The sequence below is a fragment of the Protopterus annectens genome, chromosome 14.part0, assembly GCF_019279795.1.
Source record: "Protopterus annectens isolate FY-2018-M chromosome 14.part0, PAN1.0, whole genome shotgun sequence".
Taxonomy (NCBI): domain Eukaryota; kingdom Metazoa; phylum Chordata; order Ceratodontiformes; family Protopteridae; genus Protopterus; species Protopterus annectens.
In genome coordinates, this window is record NC_056748.1 from 417490710 (window position 1) to 417509888 (window position 19179).

The 19179-nt window shown below is 42.6% G+C and overlaps 1 protein-coding gene across 3 annotated transcripts in view; it reads left to right on the forward strand.

Moving 5' to 3' along the window:
* Positions 1-19179, forward strand: part of UROS (uroporphyrinogen III synthase) — a 582635-nt gene that overhangs the window by 179402 nt on the left and 384054 nt on the right. The window contains exon 2 of one of the 3 annotated variants that reach the window (XM_044056188.1): positions 18962-19041. The exons of the other annotated variants lie outside the window; for them this stretch is intronic. Coding sequence (XP_043912123.1) covers positions 19027-19041 — 15 coding nt within the window. The 5' untranslated portion in view covers positions 18962-19026. The remainder of the gene's footprint in view (positions 1-18961; positions 19042-19179) is intronic. 3 annotated transcript variants of the gene reach the window in all.

Genomic DNA, 19179 nt, shown 5'->3' on the forward strand with positions numbered 1-19179 from the left:
GTTGGGGCCATGTCTTTGTTTTCTTGGACAGCAATTTAGTGCATTTATTGTAAAGTTTGTTGATGCTGGATACCCACCATGTTGACTTGTTTTTACTTGGGGCTCTGACTTTGATTCTTTCTGGTACAGCAGTCTATACACTTATGCAAGTGACTGTACAGGGCTTTAGTGTAAGCTTCGGTGTAGTTACCACTTCCAGCTGGGGGTGGGGCTTGGAATGCATTTATACCTTCACCTAGCAGGGGTATAGATTGCCTTGGTGAAGTTTTTTAGTCTGACTTCTTAGTCTGACTTCTCCTTTTGTGAGTTTTGGTGTTAGTGCAAGCTCAAAGGTGACTGATTTTTGGCCAGATTTAACTAATGAGGGTCCGACAGTTGTGGCAGTGCATCTGTTTGACATGTTAGTGAGGATCAGATCTACTATGATGTTCTTTGTGTTTCACTGTTGCAGTCATTACATTTGGGTAATCTGCTTGCAGGTTGCCCTCAGTCAGTCTGATTAACAAAGTCTTGGGTCCTGCGTTGGGTTCTGTCCCTTCTTCCATGACGTCAGGTCATCAGGGGTATAAAACATGCAGCCGATGCCATTACATCAGTCTTTCTTGCCGTGCGGTGCCCGAAGCAGAAGTAGTTTGCAAGTGCCGGTCGGCCGACTCCTGAAATTTTTGTTTTCAAGTTTCAGAACCGAAGACTTCAACTTAAGCCAAGTACCCCATTGGGGAAACTTTTTCTTGTTCCTTACCGATGTCAGTAAAAGTTCATAATTGCATTACCTGTAGAAAACAAATACCTCATAAAGATTTTCATTTGTACTGTATTCCTTGCCTAGGCCCTGACCACGACATACCTTGCTGTCGGTTTTGTGCTTTATTTATCAGCGCACTATCCGTCGTCTGTATATTTTTGCCTCTAAATATTTCGGTTCTCAGTTTAATTATACAGAAATGTTGTCAGTTAGCCATCCGACAACCGGGATTCCGAAAAAACGCAAAGATAAAGACAGAGACAGGCCGTCAAGGTCCAAAATTGCCGACGACGCTTCTCCTAAGCCAGTCACCAGTTCGCCGGTACTCAGGGAGGCGCTTTCGCAGCCCCTGATACCCGCTACTTCTGATTCGCAGGCCTCTACTGAGACCCATTCGGAGTCCGGTATGCTGCGAGATGCTTCAACTATGGAACCCATGGATGTTTTTACCTTGGATGGGTCCGGAGCTACTGTGCAGGCACTGGCTTCTGAGGGTGTATTCAGGCCTACGGACTTGCATATTAAATTGACGCCTCCTTCACTACTTAGGCCTAAATCTCAATCCATGTTTAAAAAACTGATGCCCAGGCCTCCATGCCTAAAAAACAAATGATAAGAATGGCTGAAGATCTAATAACTCTAATCAGGGGTAGCCAACCCCCTGCCTCCTTCTAAGAGGCCTAGGACTGAAGCTGATTATGAATCTTCTGATCAGGATTCTGTTTTTTCTCTCTCTTCTGATGACCTGGATTTGTCCTTACCTACTTATGAGGATTCTGATGCAGAAGACTCTATTCCCTCTGCTTCCCCTCCTGAGGATTTTTCTTTTGTCGTCTTTTGACCTTGCTGTCGGTTCTGTGCTTTATTTAATCAACGCACTATCTGTCATTGGTACATTTTTGCTTCTAAATATTTTGGATCATGGTTTAATTATCCAGAAATTACATCGGTTAGCAATCAGACTACCGGAATACCTAAAAAACGCAAAGAAAAAGACAGAGACAGGCTGTTGAGGTCCAAAACTGCAGATGAAGCTTCTCCTAAGCCAGTCGCCAGTTTGCCGGTACTCAGTGAGGTGCTTTTGCAGCCCCTGATACCAGCTACTTCTGATTAACAGGCCTCTGCTGAGACCCATTTGGTGTCCGGTATGCTGCGAGATGCTTCAATTATGGAACCCACGGATGTCTCTACCTTGGATGGGTCTGGAGCCGCTGTGCAGGCACCGGCTTCTGAGGGAGTGTTCAGGCCTACAGATTTGTATATTAAACCAATGCCATCTTCAATTTTAAGGCCAAAACCTTGATCTATGTCTAAAACACTGACACCCAGGTCACATGTGCAGGCCCCTATGCCTAAAAAACAAGTGATCAAAATGGCTGAAGATTTAATTACTCTAATCAGGGGTAGCCAACCCCCCCCCCCCCCCCAAAGAGGCCTAGGGCAGAAATTGACTATGAATCTTCTGAACAGGATTCTATTTCTTCTGACTCTTCAAATGAACAGGGTTTATCTATACCTACTTATGAGAACTCTGATGCAGAGGATTCCATTCCTTCTGCTTCTCCCCCTAGGATTTTTCTTTTGGGGAAACGTTACATACCTTAAGGGAACATTTCCACTAGGAAAGTCAGGATTTTTCTGAATCTAAAAAGAGGCTTAGGGATTTTCTTCTTCTTCCTCAGCATAAGCCTTTGGCTAAACCTCCTGTTCTAGACATTGTTGATGATGTGTTTTCAGAATCTAGTACGGCTCCTGATTCAATGCCTCTGGCTCCTTGTAAGCCAGACAGATACTACAGGGTTCCTCACTCAAACAAATTCGTTTTCAAAAATCCAGTTGCGGATCCTGAAACCATTTCTCAGGGCCCCAAGGGCATAGAGATTCCAGGGTGCTGGATAGATGGGGTAAGAAGGTCTACACTTCTGCAACCTTAGCAATCAGGGCTTTAAACTGTCAATTTCATATGCTAAAATATCAGCAGCATATCATGGGACTGCTTAAACAGAAAATTATGTTGATTTCTGACTGTGTGGAAAATAAAGATTTACAGGATCTGTTGCATTCAGCTGAACAAGTTGGAAAACATACTTTGCAATGTGGTTTTGATTCTTTGGAGGCCTCTTGCAGGGCTGCTGTAACTGGGTTTGTGCTAAGAAGGCATGCTTGGCTCAAAGAGCAATCTTTCCCTGATCATGTTAAAGCAAAATTTTTGGATGCTCCTTTGCAACAGGACCGTCTCTTTGGTAATACGGCTGAAGAAGTTCTAAAAAAGATGGAAGATAAAGCTAAATCAATTCAAACTGTGAAAGATTTCTTACAAGTGCAACCTCCAAGATTTAGTAGGCACTGGCCTAAGAACTGGTCCTTTCCAGTTCCTTCGAGAACCACTAAAGTCAAACCCAGACATTCCAAAGGTACCACGTTTCAGTCCCAAGGGACTTTCAGAACTAAGCAATGGGGTGCCTCCTCTTCCAAATCTGGAAACAATAAGACACCTCCCTATGGTAAGCAGTATCAGTGACTTTCCTGTACAGTTACCAAGCACTTACCTTTTAGCTGCCCCTTTAGGGGGGAAACTGGCAACTTATAACCCAGGACAAATGGGTTTTAAATTTAGTATCCCAGGGATACAGATTTCATTTCCACACATTGCCAACTCCAACCGGATGGCCAGACCTGCCCCCAAATCAGTGGGTAAAGGCCCAGAAACAAGCACTTTACCTCTTGAACATGGGGGCTATTCAACTAGTACCAGAAGAGGAAAAGGGACAAGGTTTCTATTCCAGACTTTTCCTGGTACCCAGAAAAGACAAATCATGGTGTCCAATTCTGGACCTATCTACTCTAAACACCTTTCTGGACATTCCAAAATTCAAGATGCTGACTCTTCACCAGTTACTTCCTATGCTAGGCAAAGATGCCTGATTGTCAACTCTAGATTTAAAAGAGGCTTACCTGCATATCCCAATCAGGGAATCTTGAAGAAGATACCGACGCTTCAAAGCAGGCTACTTGCATTACCAGTTCAATGCACTGCCCGTTGGCTTATCTACTGTGCCCACAGTCTTTACAGAGTGCCTGGCTCCAGTAATTGCATTTTGCAGGCAAAAAAGAAATATTCAAATATATCCATACCTGGACCATTGTCTAATTCAGGCAGAAAACAAGGACATTCTTCTAAAACATCTGGCGTTTGTAAAAAGGGTTCTAACTTGTCCAGGGTACACTATAAAAGAAAAGAAATCACAACTGGTACCCTCTCAAAAAATTACATTCCTGGGTGCAAGCTTGAATACAACTACCCAGATGGTTTTCCTTATACCAGAAAAGCAAATTCATTTGGTGACTTACTTCAAACAGGTGGCCACAAAATCCCTGCTTTCTGCAAGGCAAATCCTGCAAGCCTTGGGGTTCATGGCCTCCTGCATTCTTCTAATTCCATATGCAAGACTGCATATGAGGAAACTTCAGTGGTACTTAAGCTTATGGAGTCAACATTGTCACAGCCTGGAAACAATAATTCCTATCATACCTTGCCTGTGCCTAGAGTTCCTATGGTGGGCAGAGGCCTGCCACCAAAACAAGGGTCTGCCATTGACAACACCCCCTGCCGCCCAAACCCTAACTACAGATGCATCAGACTATGCATGGGGGGCTCATCTGGCAGGGAAGTGCATTCAGGGCAAATGGAGCCCAAATCAAATGCACCTTCATATAAATCAAAAAGAAATGCTAGCTGTACAGAATGCACTGACAGCCTTCAAGGACTACCTTCATCCAGGACGATTACTGATAAAGACGGACAACACCACATTTATGTGGTACATAAACAAGCAGGGGGGTACACATTCCTACCCCTTCTGCAGACTAGCCATGGCATTGTGGAATATGGCCTTGGCCTATCAAGTACAACTACAAGCTCAATTCTTGCCAGGAAAGCTGAATACTCTGGCAGACGAACTAAGCAGAAATCTCATGGACCCACATGAATGGAAACTGGAACCCTGGATTTTCAACATGTTGACACACAAATGGGGGAGCCCAGACATAGATCTTTTTGTCTCACCCCAGAACTACCAGTTGGACAAATTTTGCACAAGAACTCATCACAAAAAAGCCTGGAAAGTGGATGCTCTGTCCTTCAGCTGGAAAAACCTATCAGTCTATGCCTTTCCCCCTCTGCCTCTGCTCTCCAAAGTTCTACTAAAAGTAAAACAGTACAAACCAAGAATGATTTTGATTGCTCCAGACTGGCCTTGCCAACATTGGTACACACTCCTGCGCAGTGTGTCACACATTTCACCATGGCACCTGCCTCAGACACCTTCCTTACTGTCTCAGCAGAACAACCCAACTCTGCACCCTCAGCTCCAAACTTTGAATCTTGCAGCATGGCTAATCACCTAAATTCACCCTTAGCATCCCTCAGCAAACCTGTGATGGATGTCATGTTGGAGGCGAGAAGACCTAGTACTAGAAACTCTTATGCTGGCAAATGGAAAGGATTCTGTGCCTGAAATCAATCTCAACGGATAAGCATAGCAGTGCCCAACATACCTCAGATTTTGCAATACTTAACTGAGATGCTTCACACGGGCCTGTCTTTTTCTTCCATAAAAGTCCATGCCTCAGCCATTTCAGCTCATTACAACACAGAACCTCCCCTCTTCTCTCATCCTCTGCTAAAGCAGTATCTCAGAGGGGCCAAAAACTTGAGACCACCCAGGAGAGCTCCAACTCCTGCCTGGGACCTTTAACTTTGTATTGGAGAAACTCACTCTCCCTCCTTTCAAGCCAGCTGCTACTGCAGACTTAAAATTTCTCTCCAGGAAAACAGCCTTCCTTTTAGCAATCACTTTGGCTAGAAGGATTTCTGAATTACAGGCTCTTATGGCAGTGGAGCCTTTCATCATTTTTCATGTGGACAGGGGTATCGCTCAGGACCAACCCATCCTTCATGCCCAAGGGTGGTATCCAGTGTGGCTCTTAATCAGACCATTCATTTGCCAACTTTCTTTCCCAATCCACAGAACAAGGGGGAGCAGATTCTGCATTCATTGGGTGTACACAGACAACTTAGATTTTACTTGAACAGGACTAAATCTCAAAGAAAATCTGAACAACTGCTGATGGCATTTGCTGCAGGGTCAGAGGGAAAGGCTACTTCAAAGCAAACCATTTCCAAATGGATAAGCCATTGTATTAATTTCTGCTATAAGTACCATAGAAAACCTATCCCCCAGGGGATCAGATCCCATTCCACCAGGGCTGCATCTACTTCTACAGCTTTTCTCAGAAGTGTTCCTACCAGGGATATTCTAGAAGCTGCTACCTGGAGTTCAGTTCATACTTTCACCAAACACTATCATTTACCAATTTTCAGAGCTGGCTTTTCCACTGCTGTTTTGCAGGGTCTTATGCTGTATAAATCCATCCTCCCAAACATAGCTTTGTGAATATACCCAAATGGACTGACTGCAACAGTGAAACACAAAGAACATAGTACAGTTGTGTACACTTACCATAAATGTAGATGTTCGAGTGTATTCACTGCTGCAGTCCTGGTTACCCTCCCTCCAGCCCCCTGTTATTTCTCTTACTATGCCACTTCTTTCTTTTACTACACTTAAAAGCCTTTTTGGTGTATTTGCTTTTGTTTGGATGTATATTTTTTGTGTTTTAAATTGCTTATATATATATATATATATATATATATATATATATATATATATATATATATATATGTATTTGGCACCTGACATCTGGGGCAAGAAAAACTGATGTAATGGCGTCGGCTGCATGTTTTATACCCCTGACGACCTGACGTCATGGAAGAAGGGACAGTATCCGACGCAGGACCCAAGACTTTGTTAATCAGGCTGACTGAGGGCAACCTGCCAGCAGATTACACAAATGTAATGACTGCAACAGTGAATACACTCGAACATCTACATTTATGGTAAGTGTACACAACTGTACTTTCTGCAACCTTGGCCATTAGGGCTTTAAACTGCCAGTTTCATATGTTAAAATATCAGCAACATGTTATTGCACTGCTTAAACAGAAAATGATGTTGATTCCTGACTGTGTGGAAAATAAAGAATTACAGGATTTAATGCACTCTGCCGAGCAAGTTGGAAAACATACTTTGCAATGTGGTTTTGATTCATTAGAGGCCTCTTGCAGGGCTGCTGTTACTGGGTATGTGCTGAGAAGGCATGCTTGGCTTTAGGAGCAATCTTTGTCTGATCATGTTAAAGCTAAATTGTTGGATGCGCCTTTAAATCAGGACCACCTGTTTGGCAACAAGGCTGAGGAAGTTCTTAAAAAGATGGAAGATAAAGCTAAATCTATGCAAACTGTTAACTATTTTTTACAAGTTCAGCCTCCTAGATTTAGTAGGCACTGGCCCTCTAAGAACTGGTCCTTTCCAGCCCCTTCCAGGTCTTCTCAAGCCAAACCCAGACACAGCAAAAACCCCATGTTTCAGTCCCAGGGGACTCACAGAACTAAGCAGTGGGGGGGCCTCCACTTCCAAGTCTGGGAATAATAAGACTCCCCCCTATGGTAAACTGTCTCAATGACTTCCTTTTAAAATTTCCAAGCACTTATCATCTGACTGCCCCTTTGGGGGGAAAGATTGCTCTTCATGCAAAGAATTGGGAACTCATTACCCAGGACAAATGGGTTTTAAATATAATGTCCCAGGGATACAGATTTCACTTCCACACGTTGCCAACACCAAGTGGGTGGCCGGACCTACCCCCAAATCAGTGGGCAGAGGCCCAAAAACAAGTACTTTCTCTCTTAAGCATGAGGGCTATTCAACTGGTACCAGAAGAGGAAAAGGGACAAGGTTTCTACTAGAGAATTTTCCTGGTACCCAGAAAAGACAGTTTATGGCGTTCTGTCTTGGACCTGTCTACTCTAAACACATTTTTGGAGATTCCAAAATTCAAGATGCTGACTCTTCACCAATTACTTCCTATGCCAGGCAAGGATGCCTGGTTGGCAACACTAGATTTAAAAGAAGCATACCTGCACATTCCAGTCAGGGAATCTTGCAGAAGATACCTATGCTTCAAAGCAGGCTACACGCACTATCAGTTCTCTGCACTGCCCTTTGGCTTATCTACTGCACCCAGGGTATTCACAAAGTGTCTAGCTCCAGTTATTGCATTTTGCAGGCAAAGAATTATATTCAAATATACCCATACCTGGACGCTTGTCTAATTCAGGCAGAAAGCCAGGACATACTTTTGAATTATCTGGCCTTTGTAAAAAGGGCTCTAACTTGTCTGAGGTACACCATAGGTTCATAGGTAGGTACTAGGCTATCGGTCCTGGGGCCTGTACAAGCCCAGCCAAAAAGGTACCCTGACTTTTGCCACCCAAGAAAATTATTTTCCTGTGCCACTGTCGAGCAGAGCCACAGAGGTGATCCCCAGGGTGAATTTCCTATTTCCCATCCAGTCATCAAGATTTTTCTTGAAGAGTGCTAATGAGGAGCTTTGTTTGATACAGATAGGTAGTTTATTCCAGAGTATGGGATGTCTCTGGGACAGGAATCTATCACTCCAGCATGTTCTGTTTATTGTGGTGACAAGGTTTAGGTCCCTAGAGCTTGTGGCTCGGAGGGATTTCTTTAAGTGGAGCATGTCCAACAGCTCTGTGTTTGACATAGCTTTGTATGTTAGGCAGAGATCACCTCTGAGTAGGCGATATGCGACAGAGTAAAGCTGGAGTTTTTAGAGATGGTCTGCGTAGGGCATCAGTTTGAGGCCGGTAATCCTCTTTGTGAGGTATTTCTGCGGCCTTTCCAGTTGTTGTAGATGTCTTGTGAGGTACATACCAAAAGGGGCATTGTACTCTATAATGGGTATTCCAACAAATTACTGGAGCCACCACGATGATAAAAAGACTTTTTATTTTAAGTAAAACGAGCGCTTTCACGCACTAACAAGTGCGCTTCATCAGGTTATAATGATTATAAAAATACACCAGTATATATACACAAACACACCCTACTTAATGAGCCATATTGGCGGGTAAAAGCCCAATTAATTAGGCAAATTAGAAATAGTAAGAACTCATTTCTAAAAACAGCTAATACTGGCTTTACATCAGACTCAATGTGGCATATAACATTATCATACCATACAAAAATATATAGTGTTAACCAACTTAAAACCTATAAAAACGAAAGTCTAATTTAATTAAAGACTACTAAACTATTTAAATATGAAAAATTATAAACCTAAATATTTGGTTAATACATATAACATTACCAAAAATAATGACAGTCAACAACATCACATACCACAATCTACTAAAAATGCTGACTAAAAAAGATGGAAAAAAGAAAAAGAAAATTTTTAGAGTGAGTAGTAAGAAAAGAGGAAAGAGAAAAAACAAGGGGGGGGGGAGGGGAGAATGGAACAAGACAGGAAGTAAAAATAAAACAGAAAAAGTGGACAAAAAGACAATTAGGAGCAATATTAAAGGTCATATTATGCAGGTTAATACACCATTTCTAACAAAATTGTAATGGGAGATGAGTATAACTATAAAGCAGTAACTAAACCAAAATAAAAACAAAATAAAAACAAAATAAAAACTCTATAATGGGTCTAATGAGTGATGAGTAGAAGGGAACAATGACCTTTTTTTTTCTGGATGAGAAACCTTTTGTGATGAGGTGTGCCACGTAGAAGGATTTCCTGACTACTGTGGCAATGTGATTATCAAAGGAGGGACTACTGTCCACCTGTGTCCCAAGGTCTGTTATCACACTTTCGGTGTTAAGTATACTACTGCCTATGTTGTAGTTCATGGGTGCAGAGTTTTTACCAAAGGGGATGACAATGCACTTTTTGGCATTGAGCTTGAGGCCATGGATTTGACACCAGGCATCTGTCTCAGTGAGGCACTTTCGTAGGATGTCCACATCGTTATGAGTTTCGTTTATGGCTCCTAGTTTGTAGTCATCTACGAACTTCATTAGCCATAGACCTTCTGTGTTAGCCTGTACTTCAGAGAAGTAGATACCAAACAGGAGAGGACCCAGGACTGAACCCTGTGGTACTCCACTTGTCACTGGTCTGAAGTTGGATTTGGAGTCTGCTACTTTCACAGTGTGGGTTCTGTCAGTGAGCCAGTTGGCAACCCATCTTGTGACATAGGGATTTATACCTAGTTTACTGAGTTTATCTATAATTCCAGAGTGGGGGATGGTGTCAACAGCCTTGGCAAGATCTAGATAGGCTGTGTGAACCACGTTACCCTTGTCAACGGCTTTGGTGACTGCTTCAAAGAAGTCTATCAAATTTAGGAGACATGATCTGCCTTTTACAAACCCGAACTGGGTGGGGTCCAGAGTTTGGAGATTACCAATGTCTTTGTTTATAAGTTCCATGATAATACGTTCCATGGCCTTGCAGACCAGGCCTGTCAGGCTAATGGGACGATAGTTCCCGGGGTCCGTGGTGGCTCCCTCCTTGTGGAGTGGGATAACTGTCGCTGTGCGCCATTCAGCAGGCACAAAGCCTGAGGTGAGGCTATGATTGAACATGGTACTTAGGTGGGGTGCCAGTTCGTTCTGTAGTTCTTGTAGAATGCAGCCTGGGATGTTGTCTGGTCCCATGGATGCTGTGTTCTTGGCTTTGGAAAGTGTGGTTTTTACCTGTGCAGCCGTGATTACAGGAACTTTGCATTCTTCCAGTATAGAGATGGGCTCTTTAGGGGGTGAGAGGGGGGTAAAGTTAGCACTGAACCCATCTGCCAGGATGTTGGCAATATCAGTTGGGTCTGTATATTTAGTGCCATTGTGCTGTAACTCAGAGCAGATCTGAGTGTTGCCATTGAGATTCTTGATATAGCTAAGGAATGCTTTGTGGTTGTCTTTAAAATCAGTGGCGATTTTGTTTTCGTAACTAGCTTTGGAAGATTTTGTCAGGGACCGCAGCTTCTTACTGAGGCTGACCAGGGAGCTCCTCCACTCATGGGATTTTACTCTCTTTTGCAACAGTTTCTTCCTTCTGTTGTACAGTTTGTTTATGGCAGGGAACCACCAGATTGGCTTCCTTTTTTTGGAGGATAGCGTCTTGGTTCTGTTTGGGATAGTACGATCCATGCACTCATGTAAGTGCTTATAAAGTGCAATTATGTAGGATTCAGTAGTTGTAACTATATTGTCCATCTGCATGGGTGTCATGAAGTTCACCACTTCTGTCTTAAGAAGCATGAAGTTGGCTTTGGAGAAATTTTTTACCATGGTTTCTTTAATGGGGGGCAGGATGTGGATATCTAGGGTAATTAGCTTATGGTCGGATCGGACCAATGAGGCATTGACTTCAGGTCTGGAACACCGGTCACTCATGTTGGTAATGACTAGATCTAGGATATTGTTGCCCCTGGTGGGGGTGTGGATAAGTTGATTCAGGGCATTGAAGTTTATGAATTCCAGAAAGCGTTGAGCGAAGGAGTTGGTACATGAGTAGTTTTCCCACTTAATGGTGGGGTAGTTGAAATCGCCCATTATTAGGGTGTTTGGTTGAACCCTAATATTTTCCAGTACATCAAGAAAAGAAGAGTGGGAATCATGGGGCATGATGGGTGATCTGTAGCAAGCTATAATTTGGATTGCAGTTTTGCCCAGAGTTAGTTGCACTTGGATAACCTCAGCTGCATTATGCTGAGCAACTAGCCTGGAGGTGTCGATATCCTTAATGAATATGGACACACCTCCGCATTTGGTGTTCCGGTCCAGGTTACATGGCTGAAAAGTGTGGTATGAGTTATAGCCTGGTAGTGCAGGGGTGCTCCCTGGAGCCTTGAACCAAGACTCAGTCACTGCACAGATATCGATGTCCTCCATTTTAAGGAGTGCCTCGAGTGAGTGCATTTTGAGATTTAGACTTCTGGCATTAAACAAAAAGAAATCACAACTGGTACCCTGTCAACAAATTATATTCCTGGGAGCAAGCTTGAATACAACTTCCCAGATGGCTTACCTCACGCCAGAGAAGCAAATTCATTTGACAACCTACTTCAAACAAGTGGCCACAAAAAACCCTGCTATCTGCAAGACAAATACTGCAAGCCTTGGGGTTCATGGCCTCCTGCATTCTTCTAATTCTATATGCAATACTGCATATGGGGAAACTACAGCGGTATCTAAATAGCCAATGGTGTCAAAACCTAGAAACAATGATTCCTATCATACCTTGCCTACGCCTAGAGTTCCTCTGGTGGGCAGGGGCCTGCCACCAAAACAAGGAACTACCTTTCACACCACCCCCTGCTGCCCAAACCCTAACACCAGATGCATCAGATTATGCATGGGGGGGCTCACCTGGCAGGGAAGTGCATTCAGGGCAAATGGAACCCAAGTCAAATGCACCTGCATATCAATCAAAAAGTAATGTTAGCTGTACAGAATGCTCTGACAGCCTTGAAGGACCACATTCTTCAGGACAACTAATGGTAAAGATGGACAACACCACTGTTATGTGGTACATAAACAAACAGGGGGTACACATTCTTACCCCCTCTGCAAACTAGCCATGGCATTGTGGAACACAGCCTTGAGCTACCAAGTGCACCTACAAGCTCAATTCCTGCCAGGAAAATTAAATACACTGGCAGATGGACTAAGCAGAAACCTCATGGAGCCACACGAGTGGAAATTGGAACCAAGGATTTTCAACATGTTGACAAGCAAATGGAGGAGCCCAGATATAGACCTGTTTGCCTCTCCCCAGAATTACCAATTGGACAAATTTTGCACAAGGACTCCCCGCAAACAAGCCTGAAAAGTGGATGCTCTGTCCTAAAGCTGGAAAAACCTATCAGTCTATGCCTTCCCCCCTCTGCCTCTGCTCTCTAAAGTACTACTAAAAGTCAAACAGGACAAACCAAGGATGATCTTGATTGCTCCAGACTGGCCGCGTCAACACTGGTACCCCCTCCTGCGCGCTGTCACAGTTATCTCCATGTCACCTGCCTCAGACTCCTTCCCTGCTGTCTCAGCAGGAGAACCAGATTTTGCACCCTCAGCTTCCAACACTGAACCTTGCAGCCTGGCTAATTACTTAATCTCTCCTTTACCATCCCTCAGCAAATCTGTGATATCTTAGAGGCAAGGAGGCCTAGTACTAGAAAATCTTGTGCTGAAAAATCGAAAAGATTCTGTGCCTGAAACCAATCTCAAGGGATGAGCAGAGCAGCACCCAATTTACCTCAGATTTTACAATACTTAACTGAGATGCTTCACAAGGGCCTGTCTTTTTCCACCATTAAAATCCACGCCTCAGCCATTTCAGCTCATTGTAACACAGAATCTTCTCTCATCTCTCATCCAGTGCTGGAGCAGTTCCTCAGAGGGGCCAAAAATTTGAGACCACCCAAGAGAGCTCCAACCCCAGCCTGGGACCTTAACTTTGTCTTGGAGAAACTCACTCTACTTCCTTTCGAGCCAGCTGCTACTGCAGACTTTAAATTTCTTTCTTGGAAAACAGCTTTCCTTTTAGCAATTACTTCAGCTAGAAGGGTATCTGAATTACAGGCCCTTATGGCAGTGGAGCCTTTCATCATCTTTCATGCGGACAGGGTGTCACTCAGAACCAATCCATCCTTCATGCCCAAGGTGGTATCCAGTGTGGCTCTTAATTAGTCCATTCATTTGCCAACCTTCTTTCCCAATCCACAGAATAAAGGGGAACAGATACTGCATTCTTTAGATGTGCACAGACAACTTAGATTCTACTTGGACAGGACTAAACCTCAAAAGAAATCTGAACAACTGCTGGTAGCATTTGCTGCAGGGGCAGAGGGGAAGGCTATTTCAAAGCAAACCATTTCTAAATGGATAAGACACTGCATTCATTTCTGCTATAAGCACCGTGGAAAACCTATCCCTCAGGGGATCAGAACTCACTCCACCAGGGCTGCATCTACCACTACAGCCTTTCTCAGAGGCGTCCCTACCAGGGACATCCTAGTAGCTGCTACCTGGGTTCTGTACATACTTTCACCAAGCATTATCATTTGCCAATTTTCTTTAAATCCAGAGCTGGCTTTGCCACTGCAGTCTTGCAGGGCCTTATAGCTGGCCCTAATGCTATCTAAACTCCTCCTCCCAGCCATAGCTTTGGGAATCTACCCAAATATAATGACTGCAACAGTGAAACATGAAGAACATAGTACAGGTGTGTACACTTACCATAAATGTAGATGTTCGTGTGTATTCACTGTTGCAGTCCTGGTTACCCTCCCTCCAACCTCCTAACTTCCTTTGGCAATACCTCTACTTTCCTTTACTATGCTTAAAAGCCTTTTTGGTGTATTTGCTTTTTTGTTGGAGGTATATCTTTGTGCTTTTATATTTAATTGCTTCCCATTAGGGGGGCACCTGACATCTGGGGCAAGAAAAATTGATGTAATGGCATCAGCTGCATGTTTTATACCCCTGATGACCTGACGTCATGATGACCTGACGTCATGGAAGAAGGGACAGCAACCGACGCAGGACCCAAGACTTTGTTAATCAGGCCGACTGAGGGCAACCTGCAAGCAGATTACCCAAATGTAATGACTGCAACAGTGAATACACTCTAACATCTACATTTATGGTAAGTGTACACAACTGTACTTTTGTTCCTGTTATCGGGGTATGAACAATTTATTCCAGGGCATTTGAGTCAACAAAGTCAAGGAACTTTTATGCTAGTGAGTTAGGGTTAGCATAGGTTTACCAGTTGATGGTGGTATAATTGAAATCCCCCATAACCAGTGTATTCAGGAATATTTGGATTGACTCTGGTTTGGTCAAGTATGTTTCATGCGTGTAATGACCCACAGGGGGATCTATAACTGGCTATGACTTGAATGGGGTCTTACCCACAGTAACCTTTTACTTGGAGTAATTCCAGTCTAACTAGACTGGAGGAGAATTGATCTCTGACATAGACAGAAACACCACCTCCTTTGGTTCTCACACGTTCATTTTGCGGTCTGAAGGTTTGGGAAGCATTGTAGCTGTACAAGGCCAGGGTACTCTCTCAGGCCTTGAACCAGGTTTCTGTGACTGCACAGATATTTACATCTTCCAGTGACAGAAATACTTCCAGGGTATGCAGTTTTTGGTTTAACCGCATAGTGTTTAGCAACATGACCCTTATTTTGTTATGACTGGAAAATTTCCCATCGGTAAGTTTGTTTTCAAGACCTTGCCTAAAAAAAGGCACTATGGGGGAGGCAAGAGCCTATGCTAGCAGCAAAAAGCTTAGTGGTCCCAGGTGCAAACCATCTGTGGCAAAGCAGCGAGGTTTGTCGACCATGCCTTCCCAGGATGATAGAAACTGTATCCCCTTTGAATGACACCAAAAACTAAGCCAGTTATTGAAATCTGTCATTTTTTTGTTTGTACTGTGGCATCATTCTAGGTGAGGATAGTATGCTGCTCAAGGCTAGAGACATACCTGACTAGGACACATACTCCGAGATCTCAGTCATATTTCTCTTCATATAGTCCAGTGAGGTATATCTCAGGTCATTCACTGTAACATGAACTATGAAAGAGTCGTAATGGTACTTGTTGCTGAGAGACCTGAGTGCATATGTGATCTGATGAATCCTGGCATCAGACAGGTAGCTGACCGTGACTTTCTCCTTGTCCAACCTGGTGAGTTGGAAATCTGTATTTCTAACTATTAAGTCTCCAATAACAAGAAAATTTGATTTTTGAGTGTTAACGCCTTACGGGCTTGGTAGGTGAGACTTGCTATGCGTCATGGGTGCTGTGAGAACTGTGTTAGTTGTAGCAGTCTTGTTTTGGAGGTCTCTGGTGTTTCGGTAAGTTTTTTGAGAGTACCTCTGTGTATGTTGATTTTGTGTTTGAGGCATACTATGTGTATGGGTAGTGGAAATATGTGCATGAGTAGTGGTGAGTGGGTTGACAACCTAACCTCTTCAGTGTTACTGTTTGGTGTGAGAGAGAACATGGATTCAAGATTCTTAGTGTAGATGCATCTCTCACACACTGTACTAGAGTGAATTATTGGTAGAGGGTTGTCAGCTTACATGAGGCAATTGCTACACTGCCTCAAGAGACCCAAGTCAACAAGGTTGGCAGGAGAAACAAGGGTAGTCCAACTGTCCATAATGCTAGGTTGAAGAACTGTTGTCACAAAGCTGGGGCTTTTCAGGATTGCTCACGTAGGAGCTCAGAGGATGGATATTTCTGCCAGGGTTTTAGTTTTGCTAGTGATTTAATAGATTACAGAGCTCACTAGCAGTATTTCTTTGAACAGAAAAGTACTAAGGCTCAGGGCTACACTAATGTGCTGCAGCAAAGGGAAAAATTGTTGAATTTATCTGTGAGGCAGTGCACAATGCTGCAAGACATGCAAACAAGCAGAATGCAGGGCTTAAATACCAGATGCTAAAAACTTGAAAAAAAATGTTTAAAAGGTTCAAAAGGACCAGTGAGGATGTTTACCCCAAACCCTAGACTAACCACCCTTCACTTGTTCCTTTATCTGTGTGAACTGCTCAATGCTGGGTTGGCTTATTCTTCTGTTAAGGCCCACTTGTCAGCCATGTCTGCCTCTCTGCCTTTATCACCTCCTTTAGCTTCTAGATTTGAAGTCAATTTCTTAAAGGTGTCTTACATATTAGGTCTCGCAGGAAGCCTGTTCCTCCTCCTTGGGATCTTAATTTTGTTTTGGAAAACTTCACCCAGGCTCTATTGAGCCTGCAGCTTCAGCTTCCTTGCATCATTGCTCTTGGAAGGCTATACTTTTGTTAGCCCTTACTTCTGCAAGACAGGTGTCTGAGCTTTAAGCCCTCTTTTACACCCAAGGTGATAAATGAGTTGTCCCTTAATCAGTTTATTCATTTGCCCACTTTTTTCCCTTTTGGGCAATCTGCTAGTGAGAATGTCCTGCATACACTGGATATGCATAGACAACTCAGATTTTATTTGGATAAGACTAAGACTTTTCATAAATCTGATCAGCTCTTTGTTTCCTTTCATTCTAGTTCTTTAGGATTGGCTGTGTCCAAGCAAACTATTTCTTCTTGGATTTCTAAAACCATTTCTTTTTGTTATTCCTTTCATGGTAAAAGCCTTCCTTCTTCTGTTAAGGCTCATTCTACTAGATCTGTGACTACTTCTGGTACTTTTTTTTTTCAAGCGTTTGGATAATAAATGTATTCTTGAGGCAGCTACCTGGATTTGTGTGCATACATTTACCAAGCACTACAAGTTGGATGGAATTTCCAGATCTAGGGTTGGTTTTGCTAGGGCCATCCTTCATGGCTTCCTAGAGAGCTCTGCTGATCCTCCTTCCTCCCTCTCCTTTTTGAGCTTTGGCACTCTCCCTACTGTAATGAATACTGCAACAGTGAAATGGAAGGACATAATACAGTTGTATAAAATCTTACCATAACAGTAGATATCCTTCGATTCACTGTTGCAGTATTCACTCTTTCCCTTCACCCCCTAGTCCATTTTTCTTTTGGATGCAGTGATTACCTCTCACTGGTGTTCCTACTGGGGCTGTCAGTTCTGAGGTTGGTACATCCAGATGTCACCTTTTTGCCCTACTCTATGCAAGGAGCGTATGTGTGACATGTGGCGTACCTTAAAGCAACCTAAAGGCTTTGGCGTACTGGTCAGATGTCGGGCCACCCTTGTTAGGGGATCCCTATTCTAATGAATACTGCAACAGTGAAGAGAAGGACATCTAACATTATGGTAAGATTTTACAGAACTGTACTTTATCTCTGATATGCTGTTAATTTTGAAAGACATGATATAGATAATAAATCATTTAATCCTGGTGGTGGTTTTAGATATTTTGATTTAAAAAAAAACATACAAGGCATATATTAACCTGATGAGGTACTTTGTCTCAACAGACATTTTACTTGTATGTCAGAATCATGTGGTCTGCCATCTACATATGTAAAGACCAATTTGTATGCTTTTCACCTTCCCTGCAGTTTTGGTAAAACTGGCTTTCAATATGCAAGGATTTTTGGACTATCTGATTCAGGCTTTATAATGCCTGCATTAGTGTATATGAAAGTCCGGCTTGCTTGGTAACTGGCAAATCACCACTCTGTACTTCTCAGATATGCTTTACATGTTCTGTTGAAGAAAACACCACATTTGCCATAAGGCTAAACTTCAAAGATGATATGGCTTGCATTAAATATTGTATTCTGCTAGTGTTGTGTTATGGTAAAATAATCTTCTGTCTTTTTCTTTTTTATGGCCTAAGGAAGTAAAACAAAGCAAAATCCATTTGTGCTAAGTAGAATTTATACATTTGAAATTTTAAAGGCAAGCAGCTTTGAATTTGGTCAGTTCACATGGGTACAAGTCTGAAAGTCTCTTTGTTAACCCTTTTAACCCCAACACCAAATAGTAGCCTAAATTAGACTTGGGACTGTTTGAAGGGTAGGTCTTCCCAAACTCTTCTTCACACAGTCTTTCCTACAACCACAAAAGAGCTTCTGATTATTAACATTTCTAACTGTTGGGTTGCACTTGTAGTATTGTGCTTGTTTGGCTATGTGATTTTTCAATCATATTTATAGGTATGACTTTTTGCTGCAGTAGCGTTATCGCCTCACAGTAAGACGCTGTCCGGTTCAATTCTCAGCTAGAGTGTCTTCTGCGTGGAGACATGCGTGAATGGGCGTACCTTCGTTGAAGGTTGTGCATCAGGCCTGGCAAGCCGGTACGTAAAAATCAACTGCCAATCATTAGCGGACCGGAGTTCCACTGTGGCGACCCCTAACCGGGAAAAGCCGAAAGACACAAAAAAAAATTTTATAGGTATGACTTTTACTATCTTAAAGGACTCTTCTAATTTTTAGATTTGCAGACAGTGGGTTTGCAGAAAGTGATCTGCACCTTTGCAATGTCATATTTTTAGGTAGAAAAAATGTAAGCCAGCTATATAAGAGCATTATATTCTTGGTCATATATTTTCAACATTATGATATATGTAGTTGCTCCTATTCTGTTTTCTTCCTTCTTGATCCTAAGCAAATTTTCTTAATGTAACTAAAAGAATGTGAATTATAAATCAGTTAGAAATTTCAGTTATATGATTTTATATGCATTAAAGTTTGTACAAATTTCAAAAATTCAGCCTCTGTGCATCTGTACTGATAATTTAATAACGTTTTTTTTAATTTAGACCCTATGAGGTAAAGGCCTGCATTTTAAAGACACCTTATTCAGAACTACACCATATCTGGATACATGAACAGCACTGAGGTGACTTGTCCTAGCCTTGTGTGACATTTATATTTTGTAAGGCAAGATACAACTTCATTGCCTTATGTTTATCTGCTAGCATTCTGACTTTTAGCTGTTGGCTTTATTTTTACTTTTTGTGTTAATGATTTTTTTCCC